Source organism: Capra hircus, chromosome 15 (genome assembly GCF_001704415.2).
Source record: "Capra hircus breed San Clemente chromosome 15, ASM170441v1, whole genome shotgun sequence".
Lineage (NCBI taxonomy): Eukaryota > Metazoa > Chordata > Mammalia > Artiodactyla > Bovidae > Capra > Capra hircus.
The window spans coordinates 9,417,868-9,441,127 of NC_030822.1; the positions used below are offsets into that span (position 1 = coordinate 9,417,868).

The following is a 23,260-nucleotide window of genomic DNA, read 5'->3' on the forward strand; positions in this document are numbered from 1 at the left end:
TTTGATGCTTGAATCCTTAATTCGTGTGGAATTCATTTTTTGTGTAGGATGTGAGGGGCCGACTGAAATTAAGTAACTGCCCTAGAAAGCTTCCTGAATAACCCTTACCTCCCCACTGATCTTGCATAGCTTCATGTAAGCTAGAGACAGTTATACAGGCTTTTATTCACCTTTGTTATTTTTGTTTACTCCTTGAGTAAATGGCACAATGTTTCATTTTATAATTTTTCATAAAAGTAAGGCAATTCTCAACAACCTTATTCTTTTCATGAATGTCATATCTATTTTTTACTCTTCCATATAAATGTAAAGATCTGCTATTCAAGAGCCATAAAAAACCCCAAAACCTGTTATTTTGATTATAACAGAATTGACTTTATAAATCAAATTGTGGAAAACTGATATGTTTATGGTATGTATGTTCTTATCCATGAACATTACATACCCTTCTGCTTATTTAGGTCTTTTAAAATGTCTTTCAGTAAAGTTTTATCACTTTCTGCACATAGGCCTTATGACTTTCTGGTTAGATTTAGTACTGGGAATTTTATATAAATTTTTTTGGGGAGAACTATATTTTTGTAACAAAGTAACTACAAGTTAAAATTATGTTTTCTAGTATTTATTGCTGCTGTATAGAAATGTAACATTTTTATTTACTGACTTTACAGGCAACTACCTTGATAACACATTCTAAAATGTGTTATCTAAAAATGTGTGTGTCTTTTAGGTTTGCTATGCAGATAATCACATCATTTCTGAATAACATGTTTTTTTTTTTCTTCCTAATACTTATGCTAGAACTTTTAGTACAATGCTGAGAAGAAGGGGTAATGGTGGGCATTCTTTTTCCTGACTTCAAAGAATTATTTAAAATACTTCTTCCATTAAGAATTATCTTTGATAAAAATGTTTTGTGGATTCTTCTCATCAGATTAAAGAAATTCTTCTCTATTCTTAATTTGTACTACCTTTAGTTCATGAATGTACTGAATTTTATCAAATGCAATCTACTGAAATGATTTCATAATTTTTCTCCTTTAATTTGGGTGATGAAATTTTAGCTTCTCCTGAAGCTAGACCACAGGCTAATATACTTATGAATATAAATTCGAATGGACTGACTGGCTTATCAGCAGCAGAAAAAGGTGTGTGTGTGTGTTGGTTTGTCAGGTTGTTTCATTAAATCAATCATTTTCTGCTTTATATATTTTGAAGTTATCTTACTGGGTATGCATAAGGTTATCATTATCAGTCAGTTCAGTTGCTCAGTAGTGTTTGACTCTTTGCGACCCCAAGGACTACAGCACGCCAGGCTTCCCCGTCCATCACCAACTCCTGGAGTTCACTCAAACTCAGGTCCATCGAGTCGGTGATGCCATCCAACCATCTCATCCTCTGTCGTCCCCTTCTCCAGCTGCCTTCAATCTTTCCCAGCATCTGGTCTTTTCTAATGAGTCACTTCTTTGCATCAAGTGGCCAAAGTACTGGAGCTTCAGCTTCAACATCAGTCCTTTCAATGAATATTCAGGACTGATTTCCTTTAGGGTTGACTGGTTGGATCTCCTTGCAGTCCAAGGGACTCTCAAGAATCTTCTCCAACACCACAGTGCAAAAGCATCAATTCTTTGGTGCTCAGCTTTCTTTATGGTCCAGCTCTCACATCCATACATGACTACTGGAAAAACCATGACTATACGGACCTTTGTTGGCAAAGTAATATTTCTGCTTTTTAATATGCTGTCTAGGTTTATCGTAACTTTTCTTCCAAGGAGCAACTGTTTTTAATTTCACGGCTGCAGTCACCATCTGCAGTGATTCTGGAGCCCAAGAAAATAAAGTCTGTCACTATTTCCACTGTTTTCTCATCTATGCTATGAAATGATGGGACTGGATGCCATGATCTTAGAGTTCTGAATGCTAAGTTTTAAGCCAACTTTTTCACTCTCCTCTTTCAGATTCATCAAGAGACTCTTTAGTTCCTCTTTGCTTTCTACCATAAGGGTGGTTTCATCTGCATATCTGAGGTTATTGATATTTCTCCCTGCAATCTTGATTCCAGCTTGTGCTGGAATCAAGCCTCACATTTTGCATGATGTACTCTGCATACAAGTTAAATAAACAGGGTGACATTATACATACAACCTTGTTGTACTCCTTTCCCAACTTGGAACCAGTCCGTCATTCCATGTCTGGTTCTAACTGTTGCTTCTTGATCTGTATACAGATTTCTCAGGAGGCAGCCTAGGTGATCTGCTATTCTCATCTCTTGAAGAACTTTCCACAGTTTGTTGTGATCCACACAAAGGTTTTAGCATGGTCAATGAAATAGAAGTAGGCATTTTTCTGGAACTCTTGCTTTTTCGATGATCCAACAGATGTTGGCAATTGACCTCTGGTTCCTCTGCCTTTTCTAAATCCAGCTTGAACATCTGGAGTTCTCGGTTCAAGTACTGTTGAAGCCTAGCTTGGAGAATTTTGAGTATTACTTTGCTAGTGTGTGAGATGACTGCAATTGTATGGTAGTTTGAACATTCTTTGGCATTGCCCTTCTTTGGGAATGGAATGAAAACTGACCTTTTCCAGTCCTGTGGTCACTGCTGAGTTTTCCAAATTTGCTGGCATATTGAATGCAGCACTTTCACAGCATCATCTTTTAGGATTTGAAATAGCTCAGCTGGAATTCCTTCACCTCCACTAGCTCTGTTTGTAATGATGCTTCCTAAGGCCCACTTGACTTTGCACTCCATGATGTCTGGGTCCAGGTGAGTGATAACAACACTGTGGTTATCTGGGTCACTAAGATCTTTTTTGTATAGTTCTTCTGTGTATTCTTGTCACCTCTTAATATCTTCTGCTTCTGTTAGGTCCATACTGTTTCTGTCCTTTATTGAGCCCATCTTTGCATGAAATGTTCCCTTGGTACCTCTTATTTTCTTGAAGAGATCTCTAGTCTTTCCCATTCTATTGTTTTCCTCTATTTCTTTGCACTGATAACTCAGGAAGGCTTTCTTATCTCTCTTTGGTATTCTTTGGAACTCTGCATTCAGATGGATATATCTTTCCTTTTCTCCTTTGCCTTTCACTTCTCTTCTTTTCTCAGCTATTTGTAAGGCCTCTTGAGACAACCATCTTGCTTTTTGCACTTCTTTTTCTGGTATATATTTCTGGTGAATTAAAGCTTTTATCATTATATGGTCATTCTCTTTGACCCTAATAATTTTTCTGCTCTGAAATATATCTTTTCAGGTAATTAATGTAACTGTCTTTACTACCTTTTGGTAGTATATTCATTTTTGATTAGTATTTTCCCATTATTTTCAACATTTCTATTATGTTTTAGGTATGACTTAAAAAATATATGTAGCTCCTTTAAAAAATTTCCAATTTGACATTAGTGTGATTTACACTGTAGATTATTTTAAAGACTATTATATTTCTTGGTTTCTTTTATCCAAATTCTTGAATGCTTTTTTCCTTTTTTGGGTGGCATTTGTTTTTTTTTTTTTTTGTCCTTCTCCTCTTACTCCATTATTTTATCCTCACAGGTTTGGGATTTGCACATTTTTTAAAAGCAATTAAATTTCTACGCAATTTTTAACTTAAAGTCCAAGCAACATGCTAACTTACCCCTCCTGAACACGAAAAGGGCCTTTAAATACCTTAACTCTGTTTATCCCATTCTCAAATGTACATTTGTCCAGAATTTGTCTCATCATTAAAAAAGAAATCTCAAACTGTTTTCTACGGTGTGTGTTTGGGTTTGTATACCTGTGTAATTTTATTTGCTTAGTAAATCTTCCTTTGCTTCAGATAGCTTTTCTTTAGTTATCATACAGAAAAGCTCCTTTAGGGTGGGGCTCTTGGTCAACTTTTTCCAGTTCTTTAAGTGCCTTTACTCTTTGTCATTGTAGGGGCCACAATTCTAGGGGGCCCGGTATCCTTCCAAAACTGTCATCTGGATTAGACAGTTGCTATGAGAAACATTCAATCACATTCCTCTATAGGAAATCTGTCCTTTCTGTCTCCATGAGGGCAGAGATCTTTGTCTTAATTTTTCTTCACTGATATACGCCAAGCCCTTGAAAAGTATTGTGCACAAAGCAGGCCTTTGCTACATATTTGTTGAATGAATGGCTGCTGTTATATTTCTTAAGCTAGTTCCTCTCAGATGCAAATCCAAAATTGTACAATCTGCTTTGTGAAGTTGTGGCTGAACACTACAAACCACATTTCTCCTTTGCTAGCGGGCTTCTTGTTGAGCTCTGCAAATGTGTGCTAGGCATTGGAAGGTGAGAAGGAGTGAGATTTTTTCCCTCAGTTGGTATGCTATTCCAGTTGCTCATTCTGGCAACACTTCCAGACCCAGTGGCCAGCCTGTGCTCCCTCCTCCGAAGCAGGAACTCTAGTTCACCCAGAGTTCTTACCTGTGAACTCAAGATTTCAGAAACCCCAAGGGTTTGCCTTCCCACTCCCTACAGTGCATCTCTCTGATTTACTTAAGTGTTTCCTTTTCTCTTTTTCAGCCCTCCACCACAGTGTACAGTCATGTCTCAGAGATACTGCTTGGTTACAGACCTCTACAATAAAGTGAATACTGCAAAAAAGCGAGTCACACAAACTTTTTGGTTTCCTAGTACATATAGAAGTTACGTTTACATTTAATACTATAGTCTATTATGCGTGCAGTAGCACTGTGTCTAAAAAAATATGTGCTGTGTTGTAGTCGTCCAGTCGTTTGTGACCCCATGGACTGGAGCCCACCAAGCTCCTCTGTCCATGGAATTCTCCAGGCAAGAATACTGGAGTGGGTTGCCACACCCTTCTCCAGGGGATCTTCCTGACCCAGGGACTGAACCCAGGTCTCCTGCACTGCAGGCAGATTCTTAACTGTTTGAGCTACCCAGGAAGCCCTAAAAAAAGAAAAAACAAAACTATGTACATACCTTCATTAAAAATACCTCCTTGCTAAAAAATTGTGACAATCAGCTGAACCTTCAGTGAGTGGGAACAGTAACATCAAAGATCACTGGTCAGGGATCACCGTAACAGAAGTCGTAATGAAAAAGTTCAAAGTATTGTGAGAATTACCAAAATGTGACACAGAGGAAGTGAAAACCGCACCAACAGATTTGCTCAAGACAGGGTTCCCACAAACTTTCAATTTGCAAAAAACGCAGCATCTGCCAAGCACAATAAAGCGAAGTGCAATACAACTAGGTCTGCCTGTAATCAGTTCTCTAAATTAAATTTGTTTTTTGAGATACGTAATGATGTTTCTGTTTTCCTGACAGGGTCCTGACTGAAACAGACACTCTGAAGATATCTTTTATCTTTGCCATGATGCATCTTGGCGTGGATTTCTTTCTATTTACCCAGTTTGGGACACCTGGTGCTTCCTGAATCTGTGGATTTGCTTATTTCCTTATAATACTCCAGGTAATTTTTTACATAAAGTTTGCAATTCACTGATTACTTAATTGTGGCTAAATCTATCTAACTCATCCACTGGGCATTTGACTTAGTTACACAAACATATTTTTAGCTTAAGATGTATGTAATTTTTAAAAATTTGCCTACTCATTTTTTGATATGCCATTTCTTTGCTCACCGTTGTGACTACACCTTTTAGGTGTTTTAGAATGAACAATTTCAAATGCATATACAAAAAAAGGAAACAATATAATGAACTCCATGTGCGCACCACCTAGATTCAACATTTATCAGCAACTCATGGTCATACTCATGTACACAAGGTAATGGTTGTCCCGTGGAATGAATTTGGGAGCACTGCCGTCTCTTCAATTTTTTGGAATACTTTGAAAGGGGTAAGTATTAACTTTTCTTTGTATGTTTGACAGACTTGCCCTGTGAAGCTATCTAGTCCTGGACTTTTGTTTTTTGTAGTTTCTTGATTACGGATTCAATTTTAATACTAGTAGTTGATCTGTTCAGATTATCTGTTTCTTCCTGATTGAGTCATGGAAGACTGTATGTTTCTAGAAATTTATCCATTTCTTCTTCTAGGTTATCCAGTTTCTTGGCATATAACTGTTCGTAGTAGTCTCTATTTTTTTTTCCGTAGTATTCTCTTATGACTGTATATCTGTGATATGTTTTCATTTCTCTCATTTGGATCCTTTCTCTTTTATCCTTGATGAGCCTGGATAAAGTCTTATTACTTTTATCTTTACAAAAAAAAAGTTCTTGGTTTCTCTGATCTTTTCTATTTTTTTGCTTTGTCTCTACTTCTCCTATCTTTATTATTTCCTAACTTCTTCAGTTCAGTTCAGTTCAGTCACTCAGTCGTGTCTGACTCTTTGTGACCCCATGAATCACAGCACGCCAGGCCTCCCTGTCCATCATCCATTCCCAGAGTTCACTCAGATTCACGTCCATCGAGTCAGTGATGCCATCCAGCCATCTCATCCTCTGTCGTCCTCTTTTCCTCCTGCTCCCAATCCCTCCCAGCATCAGGGTCTTTTCCAATGGGTCAACTCTTTGCATGAGGTGGCCAAAGTACTGGAGTTTCAGCTTCAACATCAGTCCTTCCAATGAATACCCAGGACTGATCTTCTTTAGGATGGACTGGTTGGATCTCCTTGCAGTCCAAGAGTCTTCTCTAACACCACAGTTCAAAAGCATCAATTCTTCGGCACTCAGCTTTCTTCACAGTCCAACTCTCACATCCATACATAACCAATGGAAAAACCACAGCCTTGACTAGACGGACCTTTGTTGGCAAAGTAATGTCTCTGCTTTTCAATATGCTATCTAGGTTGGTCATAATTTTCCTTCCAAGGAGTAAGCATCTTTTAATTTCATGGCGGCAGTCACCATCTGCAGTGATTTTGGAGCCCCAAAAAATAAAGTCCAACACTGTTTCCATTGTTTCCCCATCTACTTCCCATGAAGTGATGGGACCAGATGCCATGATCTTAGTTTTCTCAATGTTGAGCTTTAAGTCAACTTTTCCACTCTCCTCTTTTACTTTCATCAAGAGGCTTTTTAGTTCCTCTTCACTTTCTGCCATAAGGGTGGTGTCATCTGCATATCTGAGGTTATTGATATTTCTCCCAGCAATCTTGACTGCAGCTTGTGTTTCTTCCAGCCCAGCGTTTCTCATGATGTACTCTGCATATAAGTTAAATAAGCAGGGTGACAATATACAGCCTTGACGTACTCCTTTTCCTATTTGGAACCAGTCTGTTGTTCCATGTCCAGTTCAAACTGTTGCTTCCTGGCCTGCATAGAGGTTTCTCAAGAGGCAGGTTAGGTGGTCTGTTATTCTCATCTTTCTCAGAATTTTCCAGTTTATGTGATCCACACAGTCAAAGGCTTTGGCAGAGTCAATAAAGCAGAAATAGATGTTTTTCTGTAACTTTCTTGCTTTTTCTATGATCCAGCGCATGCTGGCAATTTGATCTCTGGTTCCTCTGCTTTTTCTAAAACCAGCTAGAACATCTGGAAGTTCATGGTTCACATATTGCTGAAGCCTGGTTTGGAGAATTTTGAGCATTACTTTACTAGCGTGTGAGATGAGTGCAATTGTGTGGTAGTTTGAGCATTCTTTGGCATTGCCTTTCTTTGGGACTGGAATGAAAACTGACCTTTTCCAGTCCTGTGGCCACTGCTGAGTTTTCCAAATTTGCTGGCATACTGAGTGCAGCTCTTTCACAGCATCATCTTTCAGGATTTGAAATAGCTCAACTGGGTTTATCTTTTTCTTTCCCAGGCAAGAATGCTGGAGTAGGTTGCCATATCCTTCTCCAGGGGATCTTCCTGACCCAGGGGTAGAACCTGTGTCTTCTGCATTGCTGGCAGATTCTTTACCACTGAGCCACCAGGGAAGCCCTGTTTCTTGTTCTAATTCCTTTAGATGGTAGGTGGTTATGTTTAAGATTTTCTTTGTTTCTTGAGGTATGCCTGCATTGCTACAAAATTCCCTCTTGTGACTGTTACTGCTGTGTCCCACAGACTTTGGAAAGTTGTTTATTTTCATTTGTCTCAAGGTATTTTCTGATCTCTTTGATTTCTTCATTGACCTGCTGGTTTTTAAGTATCATGTTTAGTCTCCATGTGTTTCTGTTTTTCCCATTTTTCTTTTGTAACTGATCTCTAGTTTTCATACTATTGTGGTCAGATAAGATACTTGATATAACTTCTATGCTCCTAAATTTACTGGGACTAGTTTTGTGTCCTAGCATGCGATCCATTCGGGAGAACGGTCCATGTGCACTTGAAAACAATGTGTATTCTGCTCTTTGGGGACGGAATGTGTGTGTGTGTGTGTGTGTGTGTGTGTGTGTGTGTGTGTGTGTGTGTTAGTTGCTCAGTTGTGTCCAACTCTTGCAACCCTATAGACTGGAGACCATCAGGCCCCCCTGTCCATGGAATTCTCCAGGCAAGAATACTGGAGTGGGTAGCCATTTCCTTCTCCCCAAGATTTTCTCGATCCAGGGATTGAACCTGGGTCTCCTGCAATTCAGGCAGTTTCTTTACCATCTAAGCCACCAGGGAAGCCTGGAATGTCCTACAGATATCTATTAAAGCCAAGTAGTCTAATGTCATTTAAGGCCACTGTTTCCTTATGGATTTTCTGTCTGGGTGATTAATTTGTCCACTGATATAAGTGGGGTATTAAAGTCCCCCATTATTATTGTATTACTGTCAGTCTTTAGGTCTTTTAATATTTGCTTTATATATTTAAGTGCTCCTGTATTGGGTGCATTTATGTTTATGAATGTTATATCCTCTTCTTGTATTGATCCCTTTATCATTACACAATGCCCTTCTTTGTCTTTTATTATAGACTTTGTTTTAAAGTGGAAAAGTATCTAGAGACCACAATCTGGGTACTGAGGGTGCTTACTAATACTGGGCTAGTGACTCTACTACAGCAAAATAAAGCCAGCATATGTGTAAATATATCAATTAAATATATCAAGAATTCTTACTAATACTTTCAGTTTAAGACTAAAGATGTTTACGTCATTATTCTCACATCTCTATGTTCTTTCACCCATATTCAAAATTCCAGTTTCCAAATCACCAACAAAATTACTCATTTACTTTGCAGTACATGCACCTATAATCCCAAAGGAATAACATTAATATTATTAGCAACAGTACTACTGAAAACAGTATAAGGTTTTCCTTTGTTCTTAGGATAAATTTCATTAGGAATGTGCAGCCAAATAACTGTGTTTTAAAGTCACTTGGAATAGTTCCTCTTGATGTGGTTATACTACCAATGGAATGCATAGTTAGGCTCGATTTTACTTTTAATTAGGAATTACCTTATTTAAAATTTTTTTGTAATTATGCAAAATATTTGGCTTCAAAGTTAAAAAAAACGTTGATTCAAGGAAAGCTAGCTTTATTTCCTGTCTTTTCTACCCTATTTCTATCTTCCTTCCATGGACAGCATTTAAAATTTTTTTTCAAAGTTAGTCTTTTCATTTTAAAATATGTTTCTTTCTACAAATATTCTCCTTCCCTACAACTTGCTATTTTAAAAAGATATAAGTAGTAATCTGAGGTATAATTTTTTTCTGTTGTTCTTTTTTTCACTTGCTATATTCTGGAGATTATTTCATATAAGTTTATAGAGATTGTCCTCATTCATTTTGACAGCTGCAGAAGCCTCCACTGTGTGGATTTCACACACAATGAACAACCACAGTGAACTGTTTATTCAATCAACCCCCTACTACTGGGCATTTTGATTGTTTTTTGCTGACTAATACAAGTCAGGTTACAATCAACAGTCTTACTCATAGGTATTTTTGTCAGATAAATTTTTTGCCATTGTATTTTTAGGAAATATTCCTAAAAGTAGGATTGCTGGATGAATGGGTAAATGAACGTATAATCTTGCTAGATAGATAATCTGCTAGGCATCTAATTCCTCTCAGAGAGGTTATTCTATTTTGCATTTCTCCCAACAGTGTATGGCAGTGCCAGTTTTCCCAAGGTCACACCAAGGGTATCCTAACAAACTTCTGAATTTTTGCCAAACATAGAGGCAAGAAATATCTCAGTATAATTTTGTTCTTTTTCTAGCTTTTTGGGATAGAAGCATAGATCACTAATTTCAGCCTGTTTTTTTTTTTTTTAAGTTAATATATCCATTAGTTTATAGGGCTACAAACTTGCCTCAAGCATTGCTTTAGCTGCATCCCACAAGTTTTGATATACAAGATCTTTATTGTCATTCATTTAAAAATAGTTTCTAATTTTGCTTTCTTCACCAAATTGTGAGTTATTCAGAAAGTGAAAGTGTTAGTTGCTCAGTTGTGACCAATTCTTTGTGACCCCTGTGCAGCTCAACAGGCTCCTCTGTCCATGGAGTTCTTTAAGCAAGAATACTGGATCAGGCAGCCATTCCCTTCCCCAGGGGGATCTTCTTGACCCAGGAATTGAACCTGAGTTTCCTGCACTGCCAGCAGATTCTTCACCATCTTGAGCCACCAGGGACAGGTACACTAGTAATCTCATCAAAATCACTGGGAATTTTCTGTCTTTATTTTTTTTCTGATCTTTTTCTCTAGGTTAATTCCATTACAGCTAGAAAATAAACTGTGAATTATTTCAGTGGTTTAATATTTAACTGAGGCTTAATTTATGATTCAGCTTGTGATCAGTATGGTAAATGTTCCACATGCATTTTTAAAATAAGACTTTTGTCACAGTTGAATGTGGCATGATATGAATATCAGTTATGTCAAGTATGTATATGAGCAAGATGTTCTGTATCATATTTTTTGTCTGCTTAGTTCTGTCACCTATTAAGAGGTATGTTAAAGTCTATTTTGATCATGGATTCATTGCTCCCTTTACATCTGTTGATGTTTAATGTCTGTCTATATCATGTGAAACTATGATACTGGTTCTGTACAGATACACAATTTTCAATATTCTGGTGGACTGACCACTTTATCAGTATGAACTGTCTTTATCTATAGAGTAATGCTTCCTGCCTTCAATTCTACATTGTCTGTTATTAGCATAGTTACAACAGCTTTCTTTTGATTAGTATTTATTTGATGTTATCTTTTTTCCATCGGTTTAATTTCAGCTGTTTTGTATATTACTACAGGTGTGTTATCTGCAAACAGCATATAATTGGGTTCAACATTTTAACCTAGTCTGATGTGAGCATTCTAACTGAGGTATGTAATCCTTTTATATAATTTACTGTGATCACTGATAAACTGGGTTTATTGCTATCATCTTACTATTTGCATTCTATTTCACCCACCTGTTTTACATTCCTTTGTCTTCCTGGCCTCCTTTATGAATTAATCAAATGTTTTTTATTATTTCATTTTCCCTTAATTATACATTCTTTAACTGTTCTTTTAGTAATTAGCTAAAAGTACAACATGCATCTTTGATTTATTACAGACTAAAAATATAAATTATTACTTCAATTTTATGACCTTCCTGTAATGCTAAAGCCTAATATTTTGTCCATGTGTATTCGTGGGAAATGAATCTTGTGTTTTCAGCTGTGTTCCCCTGGAAACTTAATAAAGGTAGACTGTCACCCATGTTACTAAGCAACACTGCTTATGGTAAAGATGACCTGACTCTAAACTGCCAGTGGACTGTGATGACCTGGTAGAAAGACCCAGCTCTGAGTTTTCCCCTGTGTGACATTTCTTGTCCCTTGTTAGAACTCTTGGACTCTAGGCCACAGGACTGTTATAAGAGGCATTGGTTCTTACATGGAACTTGAGACTTCCAGGCTAGGATGGTTCCCACACTCACCTATGTGGTCCTGATCCCTTATCCCTGAGCTGTCAGCTGGGGGGCTGGAGTAGAGAACAGTCCTCAGGACTGCTATCAGAAAGCTATGGGAACTCTTGGAGAAATACATGAAAAGCTGCTCTGCTGGCTTGCTATGTGTCCTGTATTCTCCAGAGTGAAAGCAAGACAACAGCTCTACTGGATTGTGCAAAATATGAAATATCTGTCGAGCTGGGCTTCAAACCAGAGGCAGTGTGCATTGCAGAGTGGTAGCATCAATGAAACAGACTTTCATATCCTTGGTTCAATGGCCAGAGCACCATGAAACAAATGGAACGGGGAGGGAGATGCTGGTAAGCCTCAGTGGGGACTAACCTTCTCAGAGTCTGATGGCAAAGGCTTACTGTGACAGGGGATAAATCTTCCCCTTGTAGGAATGGATGAAAGCTGGAGACAAACTTATGGTAAGAGAAAACATCCCACTTTCCAAGAAATGCCTGGTGGAAAATGGGCTGACTGGCAAGAATCATATTCCCGTGGTGTAGCTGATGCATCTGAGCCAAAGGCGGCACTGATGCCTGACAAGGGGTGGGCAGGAGACAAGCACTCAAGGCTGCATGTTTGTGACTAGGTCTGGATCAGACAAGGGGGTGGAGCAGCGTGGCTCTGACCCGAGTTGGGTTGGCTGGGGATCCAACCAGCACAAAGTAGCGCTCACAAGCCACTACCTAAAGAACTGGGGGACAAAAATGGGAGACTACCTCTGCACCAGCCCACAAGGTCAAAGAGGACGATGTGGCAACCTGGCAAACAAACTGGCTGCAACGGCAATGGCGGCAGCGTGCTGTGCATCTGGCATCACAGGCGAGACCTCGACAGAGGCCACCATGTGAGAGTAACCTCGGCTGCAAGCTGGGCAGCTTTTTGAGGGCTCTGAAAGTGCATAATGATTGAACCCTAAAATGGAGTCTGACCAATGTCATCTGCTGACACTTACTGATAATTATGGTAATGCAAACTAAAAACTCTCTAAAGAGACAACTACAGATGGGGTTTTCAAGAAATAATAAAGGACAATGACTAAGTATTTTAAAAGCTGAAGCAGAGAGGGTATGGAGATCTTTGTTCTTTTGTGAAAGGTAAATGGGAAAAAGGTGCTTTAGCTTTGTTATCACTGCCATTTTCTAAGTGTGATCCTCTGATCAGCAACATCACCCAGAATCACCTGGGAATTTATGAGAAATGTAAATTATCAAGCCCAACCCTAGACTTACTGAATCAGTAAGTGAAGTCATAGAAGCCTAGCAATATGTTTTAACAAGTCCTCCAGGTGACTGCGGTGTACCCTCAAGTCTAAGATCTACTGTGCTAAAAAGTTAATAAGGTCATGGTTGGTCTGTGAGCCTATAATGAAATCTCATGTTGGATTTACCTTCTAGCCCTATTTCTCTCAGGACCTAATAAAGGAGAAACGTTAGCTGTCACCAGACAAGACAGCTTACAGTAAAAATGACCTTGGTAAACTGTAGCTGGACTGGTGAGACTGGAAAACATTGGAGGCAGAAATGGCAACCCGCTCCAGTATTCTTGCCTGGGAAATCCCATGGGCAAAGGAGCCTGGTGAGTTACAGTCCACGGGGTCACAAAGGGTCGGACACAACTGAGTGACTGCACATGCATATGTGTGCACGTTCCCAACAGCCTTATCAACTTATCACAGGGTTCTAATCTTTGGATGAAGATCAAACGGCCCATGACCTTCAGCCAGATTATGCATACTGGAAAAGGCATCATTTAAAGGACTGTATCTATCCCAGATAAAAGGACCATTACCAGGTGCTCTTAACTAGCTCATGCACAGGGAAACGAAAGCACTTGTCTCCTGAATTCATGTTTCTCACTTAAGGAAAGTCTCTGCTCTGAACTGGTCTAGAGTAAGGACTGCTGACCCCAAACGCAGACCCACACTAGGAGGAGGAGACAACAGCAATGGTAGGCAGCTGACCCAACCATCTGGACCTGTAAGATCAATCCCACTAAAAGAACTGTTTACCAAATGCGTCTCTCTCTAGCAACACTGAAAGTCATTGTTTTACTTCTAACCATACTGTTGCCCTCAGTGTTTAGGATGGTAAGAAAACTCTCAAATGAAGTTGTGACCGAGAATTGTGAATTATCTTAACCACCTGTGACAAGTTTCACCGCAAGTCTACTGCGAGAATTTTATAAAGTTTTAAAATAAAGTTGTAATTCAGTATAACTGGTAAAATGTATAGCCTATAGATACTTTCCCAGTAGAAAAAAGAAAAAGACTGGGAAAAACTCTAAGCACCTGGTAGAAAGCCACCGCTGGGAGCCTCTAGGTACCATGGTTCTTGTGGCTAACTGTGTCCCTTTCTACTGCTCTGTGCATGTGGGGCTATTACAAAAGATACTGGTTCTCATATGGAACCTAGAGCATTTAAGTCAGGGTAGTCCTCACTTAACCATTTGACTTGTTCCCTCGTACCTGAACAGTCACTTGGCAGGAAAGAAGGGTGGGCAGAGAATGGCCCTGGCCTAATTAGTGCCTATTCTGGAGGTATAAGCCTGCTGCTGCTGTGGTGTCCTGGCCCCTGATCCTCAAGTGAAGCCCACGCCAAGTGAGGCCAATTACCCGAGTATGAAATGTCTAACTGGACCTGAGACCATCTACAGTGGTCAGTGTAATTCCTTTCTGCCTTTCGTATTGCTGTTGCTATGAACTGTAACCTCAGAAGACAGTACTGTTATTGTTTTGTATCAACATACTTATTTACATATACCTTAATATTTACTCTTGCTGTTGTTTTCTTTGCTTTTTTCTGAGTTTCTAACTGGAATAGTTTTCCTTCTGTCTGAAAGAAATCCCTTAAGGATTTTTAATGCCAGTCTGCTGATAACATGTATCTTTCAGTTTCTGGTGGTCTAAAACCTTTATCTAAACTTCATAAAAAAATCAAGGTATAATATAAATGGAAATGCTCAGACCTTAGGTATAACATTCAGTTTTGACTATTACTTAAAGACACAGAAAATATGAAACACTCCAGAATGTTCTTTCAAGCTGCTTCCCAATCAACCCCTTCCCCTGACAAAGCAATTCACTCTTCTGATTTCTACCACCAGAGGTTAATTTTGCCTGTTCTAGGATTTCGTCTAGTTGGGAATCATACACTATACATTTTTTTGTGTCCAGTGACTTAATAGCACAATATTTCTGAGATTCATCAATATGGATATAGGATCTTTCTTGTAGAATAGTATCCACTGTATAAATATAATACTGATTATCTATTCTCTTATTGATGGGTATCTGTTTCCAGGTTTTTGGCTGTTATAAATAAATCTGCTGTGAACATTTTTTAACAAGTACTTTGTGGACATAGTTTTCATGGGGTTTCTCTGGTGGCTCAGACAGTAAAGAATACGCCTGCAGTGGAGGAGACCCAGGTTCAAGCTCTGGGTAAGGAAGATCCCCTGGAGAATGGAATGGCTACTCCCTCCAGTACTCCTGCCTGGAGAATCAGAGGAGCATGGACTTGCAAAGAGTCAGACATGACTGAGTGACTAACACTTTCACTTTTGATTAAGTACCAGGCAGTAAAATACTGGATCATATATGCTTAGCTTTTTAATAAGCTATCAGACTGTCTTCCAAATAGCTGTACTATTTTATATTCTCACTAGCAATGTATCAGAGTTCTGGTTGCTCCATATCATCTCAAATTATCAATTTTTTCATTTTAGCCCTTCTAACTGTTTCTTGCTTCAAACTTTTTTTAAAAAAAATAAGAGTATAGCTGTATCTGCTGTCCTTTTTTATTGTTTGTATGATGTATTTTTCATCTTTGTATTTTCAGCCTTTCTGTGTCCTAATATTTGAAGAGTTTCTCTTATAAGCAGCATACAGTTGGATTTAAAAAAATCCATTCCATACAAAATGCTTTAATGATAAATCTTTTCTGAAGCTAACTAATGATATACTTATCTACTATTTTACTATCTGTGGTCTATTTTTATGTACTTTCTACCTTTCTTAATTTTCTTTGGATTAATCAAATGTTTTACATTATTTCATTCTCCTTCCACTGAATTACATTTTAAAACCATTTTTAGTAGTTAGCCTGGAACTTAAAACACACATTCTTATTACAGTCCAACGCAAACTTTCTTTTATGACTTGGCCGATACCAATGAGAACTTTTAGACTCCATTTATTTCTCTGCCATCGTTTATGTTACTGTTACCACGAATTTTGGTTATATATAAAGGTGAAGCTCCTCAGGGCAGTGCAGGTATCATTTTGTACAATTAGTCTTCATTTATATTTTCTTTCCAGTGTCCTTTCCCTCTGGCATGCCCATATTTCTGTCTGGGATCATTTTTCTGAAGAACTCCCTTTAATTTTTATTTCAGTGCAAGCCTACTGGTGCCAAGGTCTCTGAATTTTTATTGAACACCTATCTATTTAATTTTAATTTCTAAAGAATATTTTTGCTGGAAAAGAATTCTAGGTTTGCAGTTTTCTTTTTTAGTACCTTAAAGATGTCATTGCATTGGCTGCTAGTTTTTATCATTTCCACTGAGACGGTGCCGGTTTTATTGTTGCTCCTTTTGAAAGGCACTGTGGTGGATTAAAGATCCACCATTAAAGATGGACCGTAGTCTTTGCACTACCAGCAGGTGAAGGATATCTCCCTTGCCCTGGGACTTGCTTTGACGGATGGAACTCATAAAGGCACTGCTGTTCCAGCTCTCTGCATGGGTTCTGACAGGCCTGGATGCTTTTGCTCTCAGTCTCTTGGAGCCCTGAGACACCAGGTAAAAAGGTCCAGCTTCTCTGCTGGAGAGTCTGCTTGGAGAGAGACAATATACAGCTGTGTCTCATCTATTCCAACCACTCCAGATTTCTTTGGTGGTCAGCCCCAATTGAGACTCCATATGTTTGTGGTTGCATGGATGATTCCAAGTCAGATCAGAAGGAAATCCAGCTCAGGTTGCAGGGTCTTGAGCAGATAATAGTTTTGTTTTAAGCCACTCAATTCTGGCCTAATTTATTAAGCAAAAAAGATAACTAAAAACAATATCTGGTATCAAGAACAGACTGCTGCCATAATAGAAACTTCGAGCCATGCTGACAGTACTCTGGGGAATGGGTTGAGGATATTGCTGAAGGAACAGCAACAAGACCATTAATGCAGGCTGGAAGAGCACTGAGGAAACTGCTCCTGGAGGCTGGAGGAGAGGCATCATCACCTATTGGCAAAACAAACAGGGAGGCTCTATCTGGAATATAGGAAAATACCTAAAGATGTTGTGGATCTGGCTAGGGAGGCTTTGAGGAAGAATGCTGAAAGTGACAAATGGTTTTTTAAATGTCACCCATAATAAAGCATTAAAAGAGGAGAACTAAACAAGGAACTCCACAGTTTCCAAGCAGAATTTAGAGAAAATGCTTCCAAACTGGGACTTGCAAGGTTTCATCTCAATTACCAGCTTCTCCAGTCAGCACAAGGTTTTGACCAAAAAAAAAAAAAAAATCAAATCCAGATGCTACCAGTAAAACTACGGCCTCAGGATCAAGATCACATCAAAAACACAGCAGTAAGACCCTCTGTTACTCCACCTCAGAAAGATCTGCATCTTGAGTTAAGTCTCGTGGGCTGTCAGACAAAAGGCATCTAAGAATCTTAAAGGTATTGTCCTGGACTCATGTTTGAAGCAGACGGGGCCTTCTTGAAGAGATCTGTGGGCGTGGCTTTTGCCTCTTGGAATGGCTTGTAATCTGAAAGTCCACAAAGTTTTACAAAGTTGTGCCAAGGATACCCAGGCAGCAGGCTGAGGAAGCGCTTTAGCTGCAAATACAGGACACTTCTAAGGAAAAGGAAAGGCAGCCTCGAGAGAAGAGCTGAGAAACAGAACAGGAAGCTAACCCCAGGGAACCAAAACAGGCCCTAATCAAGGACTATTTCCTACCCTGGAATTGGGGGAACTGGTGACAACTGGCCATGTGAATTTCAGAACTGCCATGCAACAGTGATGGCTGTGTGCATTTCCTCTCCTTAAAACTGATGTGATTACCCTTCCCTACCATACTGCCATGGTCATACTGGAAGCTGAGTAGACTCTTTTAATCACTGTTATATCACCTCTTCAATTTCATATAATAAGTGGATAGATTCTTAACCATAAAGTAAGAAAACAAAGTTTTGCAAATATCCTGTTTCATGACTTCAGAAAGAAGATATTTCAAGATATAGTTCCCACCCATGATCCAAACTACCAAATACTCTTTATTCACCAGAAGAGGAAACTTTGACTTATTTCTCACACCTGCATTCCAAAGTTCTTAGTAGCATCACCTGAATCTATCCATGGTAGACTAAAAACGAGAAAACTGACCACATAAATTTAAGCACAGAAAGTAAACCAAGCAGCAAACAGAATAGGGACCACGTGATGGAAAAAGTCACAGAAAATGCTTAGAACATTCTGTGTGGGGTTATTCCACGCCATCCTTTTAGCTACCAAGTGCTAAATCGCTAACCAAAGAGGTTAGGGCCACTTAATGGCAAATAGTCTGGAAAAGTTAGAGAGTGCGTAACAGTTTATAGCTTTCCTACAGAGTGACTTACCTTTTCCAAAACTTTGGCAATTCTGGTGCCAATTTGTTCAAGTGACTGTTGTGGATATTGGTCTTTGCCAAGATTCTGCAATACCTGGTTCAGGGAGGGAGATGACAGATTAGAGGAATGACAATGAGGCGAGGTCTGACGACGCTGCTGACACCGAGCTGGGCACTGTGCCGTGGGTGCAGACTGTATCTGGGGGCGCCTGCTGTGGTCCTGTTGCGAAGGCATTTTGTGGAAGACACACTGAAGGCCATTACCATTCCCTCAGCCCTTTCTCGCTTAACAAAGGTTATAGGCAAGTAAAACACATTCGTTATAGCATTACAAAAAGTAGAGTACATAAAGAAAACAAAAAGCGCTTGTAATTGTATCACCCAGACACAACCACTGTTAGGATCGCTTATGTATCTTTCAGATATTTTTCTATGTACACATGTATCATTACTCTCACAGACTGTGTACTATGGGATCACACTGTAAACTATCACCTACATTTTCACACAATATAGTCAAAAAATTTCAAGTCAATAACTATATTTCTCATACATCTTTCTTAATGGCTCTTATTGTATAATAGCTTATATCTACACCGAAACTTATTTAACATATCCTCTACTGCTGGATATTTGTGGCATGTTTTCTGATTATTCCTCTATGTACACTCTTTGCTAGATATATGCTGGGTCTGCCCTCCTTCCCTCCCTTCTTAAGAATGTCAACAGGAGAATTAACTGTCCCAAATATTTCTCACAAAGAGCTTCCGTCCAGTGACAAGCAGAATGCTACCCATCTGGAGGAATTTATCAGAATTATAATTTTCTGGTCATAAAAAAAGCATACGTTCAGTCACAGGGCCTGAAAGAAATCAGGCTTTTCCTAAAGCCATCTAGACAACAGCCATCTGAAAAAGGCAAAAAAACCTGGCCTGGCCACTGGCGCTTTCGCTATTAGCTGCATCATAACTATATGGCAAAAACTACAGACTGGCTGAATATAGCTCTGGCTGAACAGAGCACTCACCTCTGTTAACTGGCTCTCACCCGTGTAGTGTAGGCTGGCTCGGTTGGACACCCCCTGCAAGTGGTCCAGGGTGTGCATGCTCGTCGGGAGATTGCCATTGCAAACAGGTTCCATCGCTGGCTGCTGTATTGGAGTGGCAAAGTCTATGTGTTCTGTGATGCTGAAAAATGGAGAGGACCACCTTAGCCATAGAAAAGTTAAGTGGGTGGGGACAAAGTATTACTCATTTGCTGACCATAACTGCAATATATAAATAGAACTATCTGGAACCACAGAATCTCAAAATGGAAGCGATTTCCGGAGCTATTTAGTCTGGCCTCTCACTTTATAGGTACAAGGACTCCAGTGCCTGGTACTGACTGTTTGCTGACTGTGTGAGTAGAGGCTGTGCCCTCAGTCAGAGCAGCAGCGTTGGGATCTGAGTCCTGAGCTCAGTCTTTTCTCAAGCTGCCTCCTTTCTACCCATCGAGGTGTCTGATTTCCTCACTGCTGCTGGCCACTTTTTCTCACTGGGGAGGTTTTAAACCAGGTAGGTTTTCTTCTAGGATTTCTTTTCCAGGGTACAGATAGTAATAAATAACCAGAAGTGGTTCCTATCTTTCATTTTCCCTCTATGCACAGAGGCATACTTGTCCCCACAGGAAAAGCTCCCTAAAGTTTAGACCGTAAATGTTACACAGATCCAGCTATTCACTGTATCCATGTATAAGATGTAAGCACTTCCCTTCATGGTTCCAAAGTGGTCACTTTCCTGCTATATACTGGCCAAATGTTTTACTCTACCATATATACTGATGTGGCAATTTGACACTGGCAAATTTTGCTTCTAGCTACTTAAAAAAGTTGACCATATATTAATATGAAAACATTCATTCATTATTTATTCAGTCTATCACATGTCAGATATCAGAGTTATAATAATTAACAAAACATACCCAGTCCCCACTGTTATGATGCTCACTGTCTTGTGATAGTTATTACAGATGGGATGAGTTATAAAAGATAAAAACACAGTAGTGTCAGTTTCCTAGAGGGGGTGTACATTTCCTCTGTGATGATGGAGGAGGGAGGTAGTTTGTGAAGGATTTCCTGAGGAGGAAAGATGTTAAGACCAGAAGGAGGAAAATGAATTGAGTAGGGAGGGAGAAGATGCTGAGAATACCACCACGGGCAAAGGCAGCACAGCACACGTGTGAAGGCCTGGCAGGAGGGAGAGCAGAGCTGAAGATGGAAAGACACGTGGGGAGCAATCATGAAGGGCTCTGTGGGCCACTGTAAACAGCAGTATTTACAAGTTGTTAGAGCAGTTTAAGAATTATTTGACTTCTATCTGAGGAACAATTCTGAGTACTATGGAGAGAATGGATTGAGGAGATGCAAGAATGAATAAAGCAGCAACAGGGATGAAGAAAAGCAAGCAGTTCTGAAAAATACTCAAAGGGTAAAAATTACAAGAACTGGTAACAGACTGGATTGGAGGGGTAAGGGTAACTCCTGGGTTTCTGGCCTAAGCACTTCTGGGAGCTATTTACTAAGAGCAAGAAATAGAAAACAAACAGAACAAAGATTTTTTTGGGGAAAGGAGAATGGACAAGAAAAGGGTGAGTTTAGTTTTCCTGAGCTTGAAGTGCTGGAGAGAGATCTAGGCAGGGAGGCCAACTGGAGAGACGACTTAAGGGATTTGAAGAAAGGTCTAGTCTGGAGATTCAGATTTGGGAGTTGTCAACATATCAGTGACAGAAGTTTTGGACTCTGACTAGGAATGATTTTAAAATAAGGTTTAGTGGTAAATCTTAGGGAATTGCAATGCTTAAAAGGTAAAAAAAAAAAAAAAAAAAAAGTGGGGGCCTACGAAAGAGAATGAGCTTCCAGGAGGAAAAGCAGTTATCAGAGAGGCACCTGGCCTGCTTGTATCCTGGGAGGTGCTCACAGATGTGGATTTGCTCTGACTCCCTTTTCAAGCACATGATGCCAGTGAGGTTTCATGCTTTAATGGAGAGCGCCAGTCTTTAATTTAAACTAAGTCCTCTGTGACTGGATCGATAGAAGGCAGGGGAGCAGGCACAGAGAGGAGGGCACCCAGACCATTTTGGGACCACGAGCTGAGTCCATCCCAGGCATCCTCGGAACCACCAACCCCAGGAAGGATGACTCTATGGCAGCTGCTGACAAAGAAGGGCATCCCTAAAGTCAGCCGGGGCCCAGTGGGATCACTGGTACACAGATGCCATGAAAGAGGGAGAGCTTTAAGATACTCACTCAATGTTTTTTGAAGAAACTGCAAGCCAGGTACTCACGATGGCTGTCAGCTCTACCCAGCGGAGCTTGAGGCACTCGTCCGGGCTGGGCCACCCCAGACTCTGGTAGTCACGCTTTTTTCCTAGAAGGAAAGTACATCATCTGTCAACACAATGGCAAAGACCCAAAGACACATATAGTGTCTTATGCCCTGGTGGTTACTTCACTCAGACTGGTGTATTGGAGGTGCCAGTCATGCTTCTAGTCTAGAATTTCTACCACTTACAGAACTGACAAAAGTCTTTGTCATTCACAGCGATGGGAGTAACTGTCATCACTGAGGAAAGCCTTGTTTTCAAAGATAAGATGATGAAGTAAAAGTGAATGAGTCCTTCACTGGATTTAAGACTGAGATGAGGGTTAAAATACTCTTCAGTGTTAACATTTTACCAAACTTAATTTTCACCTTTCTACATTTTGATTCTATAAAGACAGCTCGAGGTCAGGAGAAGCTGACGCGTCTAATGCAGGCTTCTTAACCTGGCACTACTGACACTGTGAGCGTTGTCCCGGGCCCTGGAGGACGTCTCAGCGTCCCCAGCCTCTCCACAACAGACGTCAGCAGGACCTTCCCTGAGGTGTGACAACCAAAAGTGTCTCCAGAGACCGTCAAGTGTTCCCTGGGAGGGCAAAGCCACTCCTGGCAGAGAAGCTGTTGTGAAGAAGGGCAGTACGATGCAGAATGATGATGACAGCGAAAGGTGATCGCTTATTTCCAGTGCACTTACTGTGCTGCGTGTTCAGGTCCTGTGCTAAATGCTTTTCATCTGAAAGCTCAGGAGGCAGGCTTTAATCCCTGTTTCTCGAATGAGAAAATGGAGGCTCAAGGGAAATCAAGTGACCTGCCCAGGGTCACCCGGCTACTAGGGGGCAGCACCGCGATTCAGATCCAGGTCTGTCTGACTATAACGTGCACGCTACCAGTCATGCTATTTAAAGCTTTCCTGGGCCTTTAAGGCTCTGTTTCCTGATACCCTTCAAAGGTACCACCTTTGGGATGTAGGCTCTTTACTTAGATAAACCCCCAAGAAAAGAGCAGATCTAAGTCTTATCTGGGAAGGATTCTTCTGAAGAAATTCCAATGGAATGGATAGGAAGGAGAACTTTGGTAATGTATAGCTCTTTCTATACTGTAGGAATTTACCAACAATAGAAAACGTTTAAGACAGAGGCAGGGCTTTAGATTAAGATTTTAATAAAAGAGAAAAAAGGAGTTTGGAAGAGTTTCAAATGAACCCTGTTTAAATAAATAACAAGAGAATTAAACCATAACATTCACAATACAACTTATTTTTTCTTTCTGTTTAAGAAATTCGCTTGGAAAATATTTGGTTGTTGTTCAGTTGCTCAGTCATGTTCGACTCTCTGCAGCCCCAGGGACTGCAGCACGCCAGGTTTCCCGGTCCTTCACCACCTCCCGGAGCTTGCTCAAACTCATGTCCATTGAGTCAGTGATGCCATATTTATTGAGCAGCTATTACATGGGGCTGGGAACTGTATTAAAACACTAGGGATACAGAGAGGAACAATAAAAG

General features: G+C 39.9%; 1 protein-coding gene across 2 annotated transcripts in view; it reads right to left on the reverse strand.

The window, feature by feature from the left end:
- The window catches only part of TTC17 (tetratricopeptide repeat domain 17), a 125,614-nt gene that overhangs the window by 12,274 nt on the left and 90,080 nt on the right, over window positions 1–23,260 (reverse strand). For both annotated transcript variants that reach the window (XM_018059224.1, XM_013969875.2), the window contains 3 exons: window positions 21,687–21,807; window positions 19,428–19,587; window positions 18,411–18,494 (listed from right to left, as the gene is read on the reverse strand). In XM_018059224.1, the coding sequence (XP_017914713.1) occupies window positions 18,411–18,494; window positions 19,428–19,587; window positions 21,687–21,807 (365 nt within the window). The remainder of the gene's footprint in view (window positions 1–18,410; window positions 18,495–19,427; window positions 19,588–21,686; window positions 21,808–23,260) is intronic.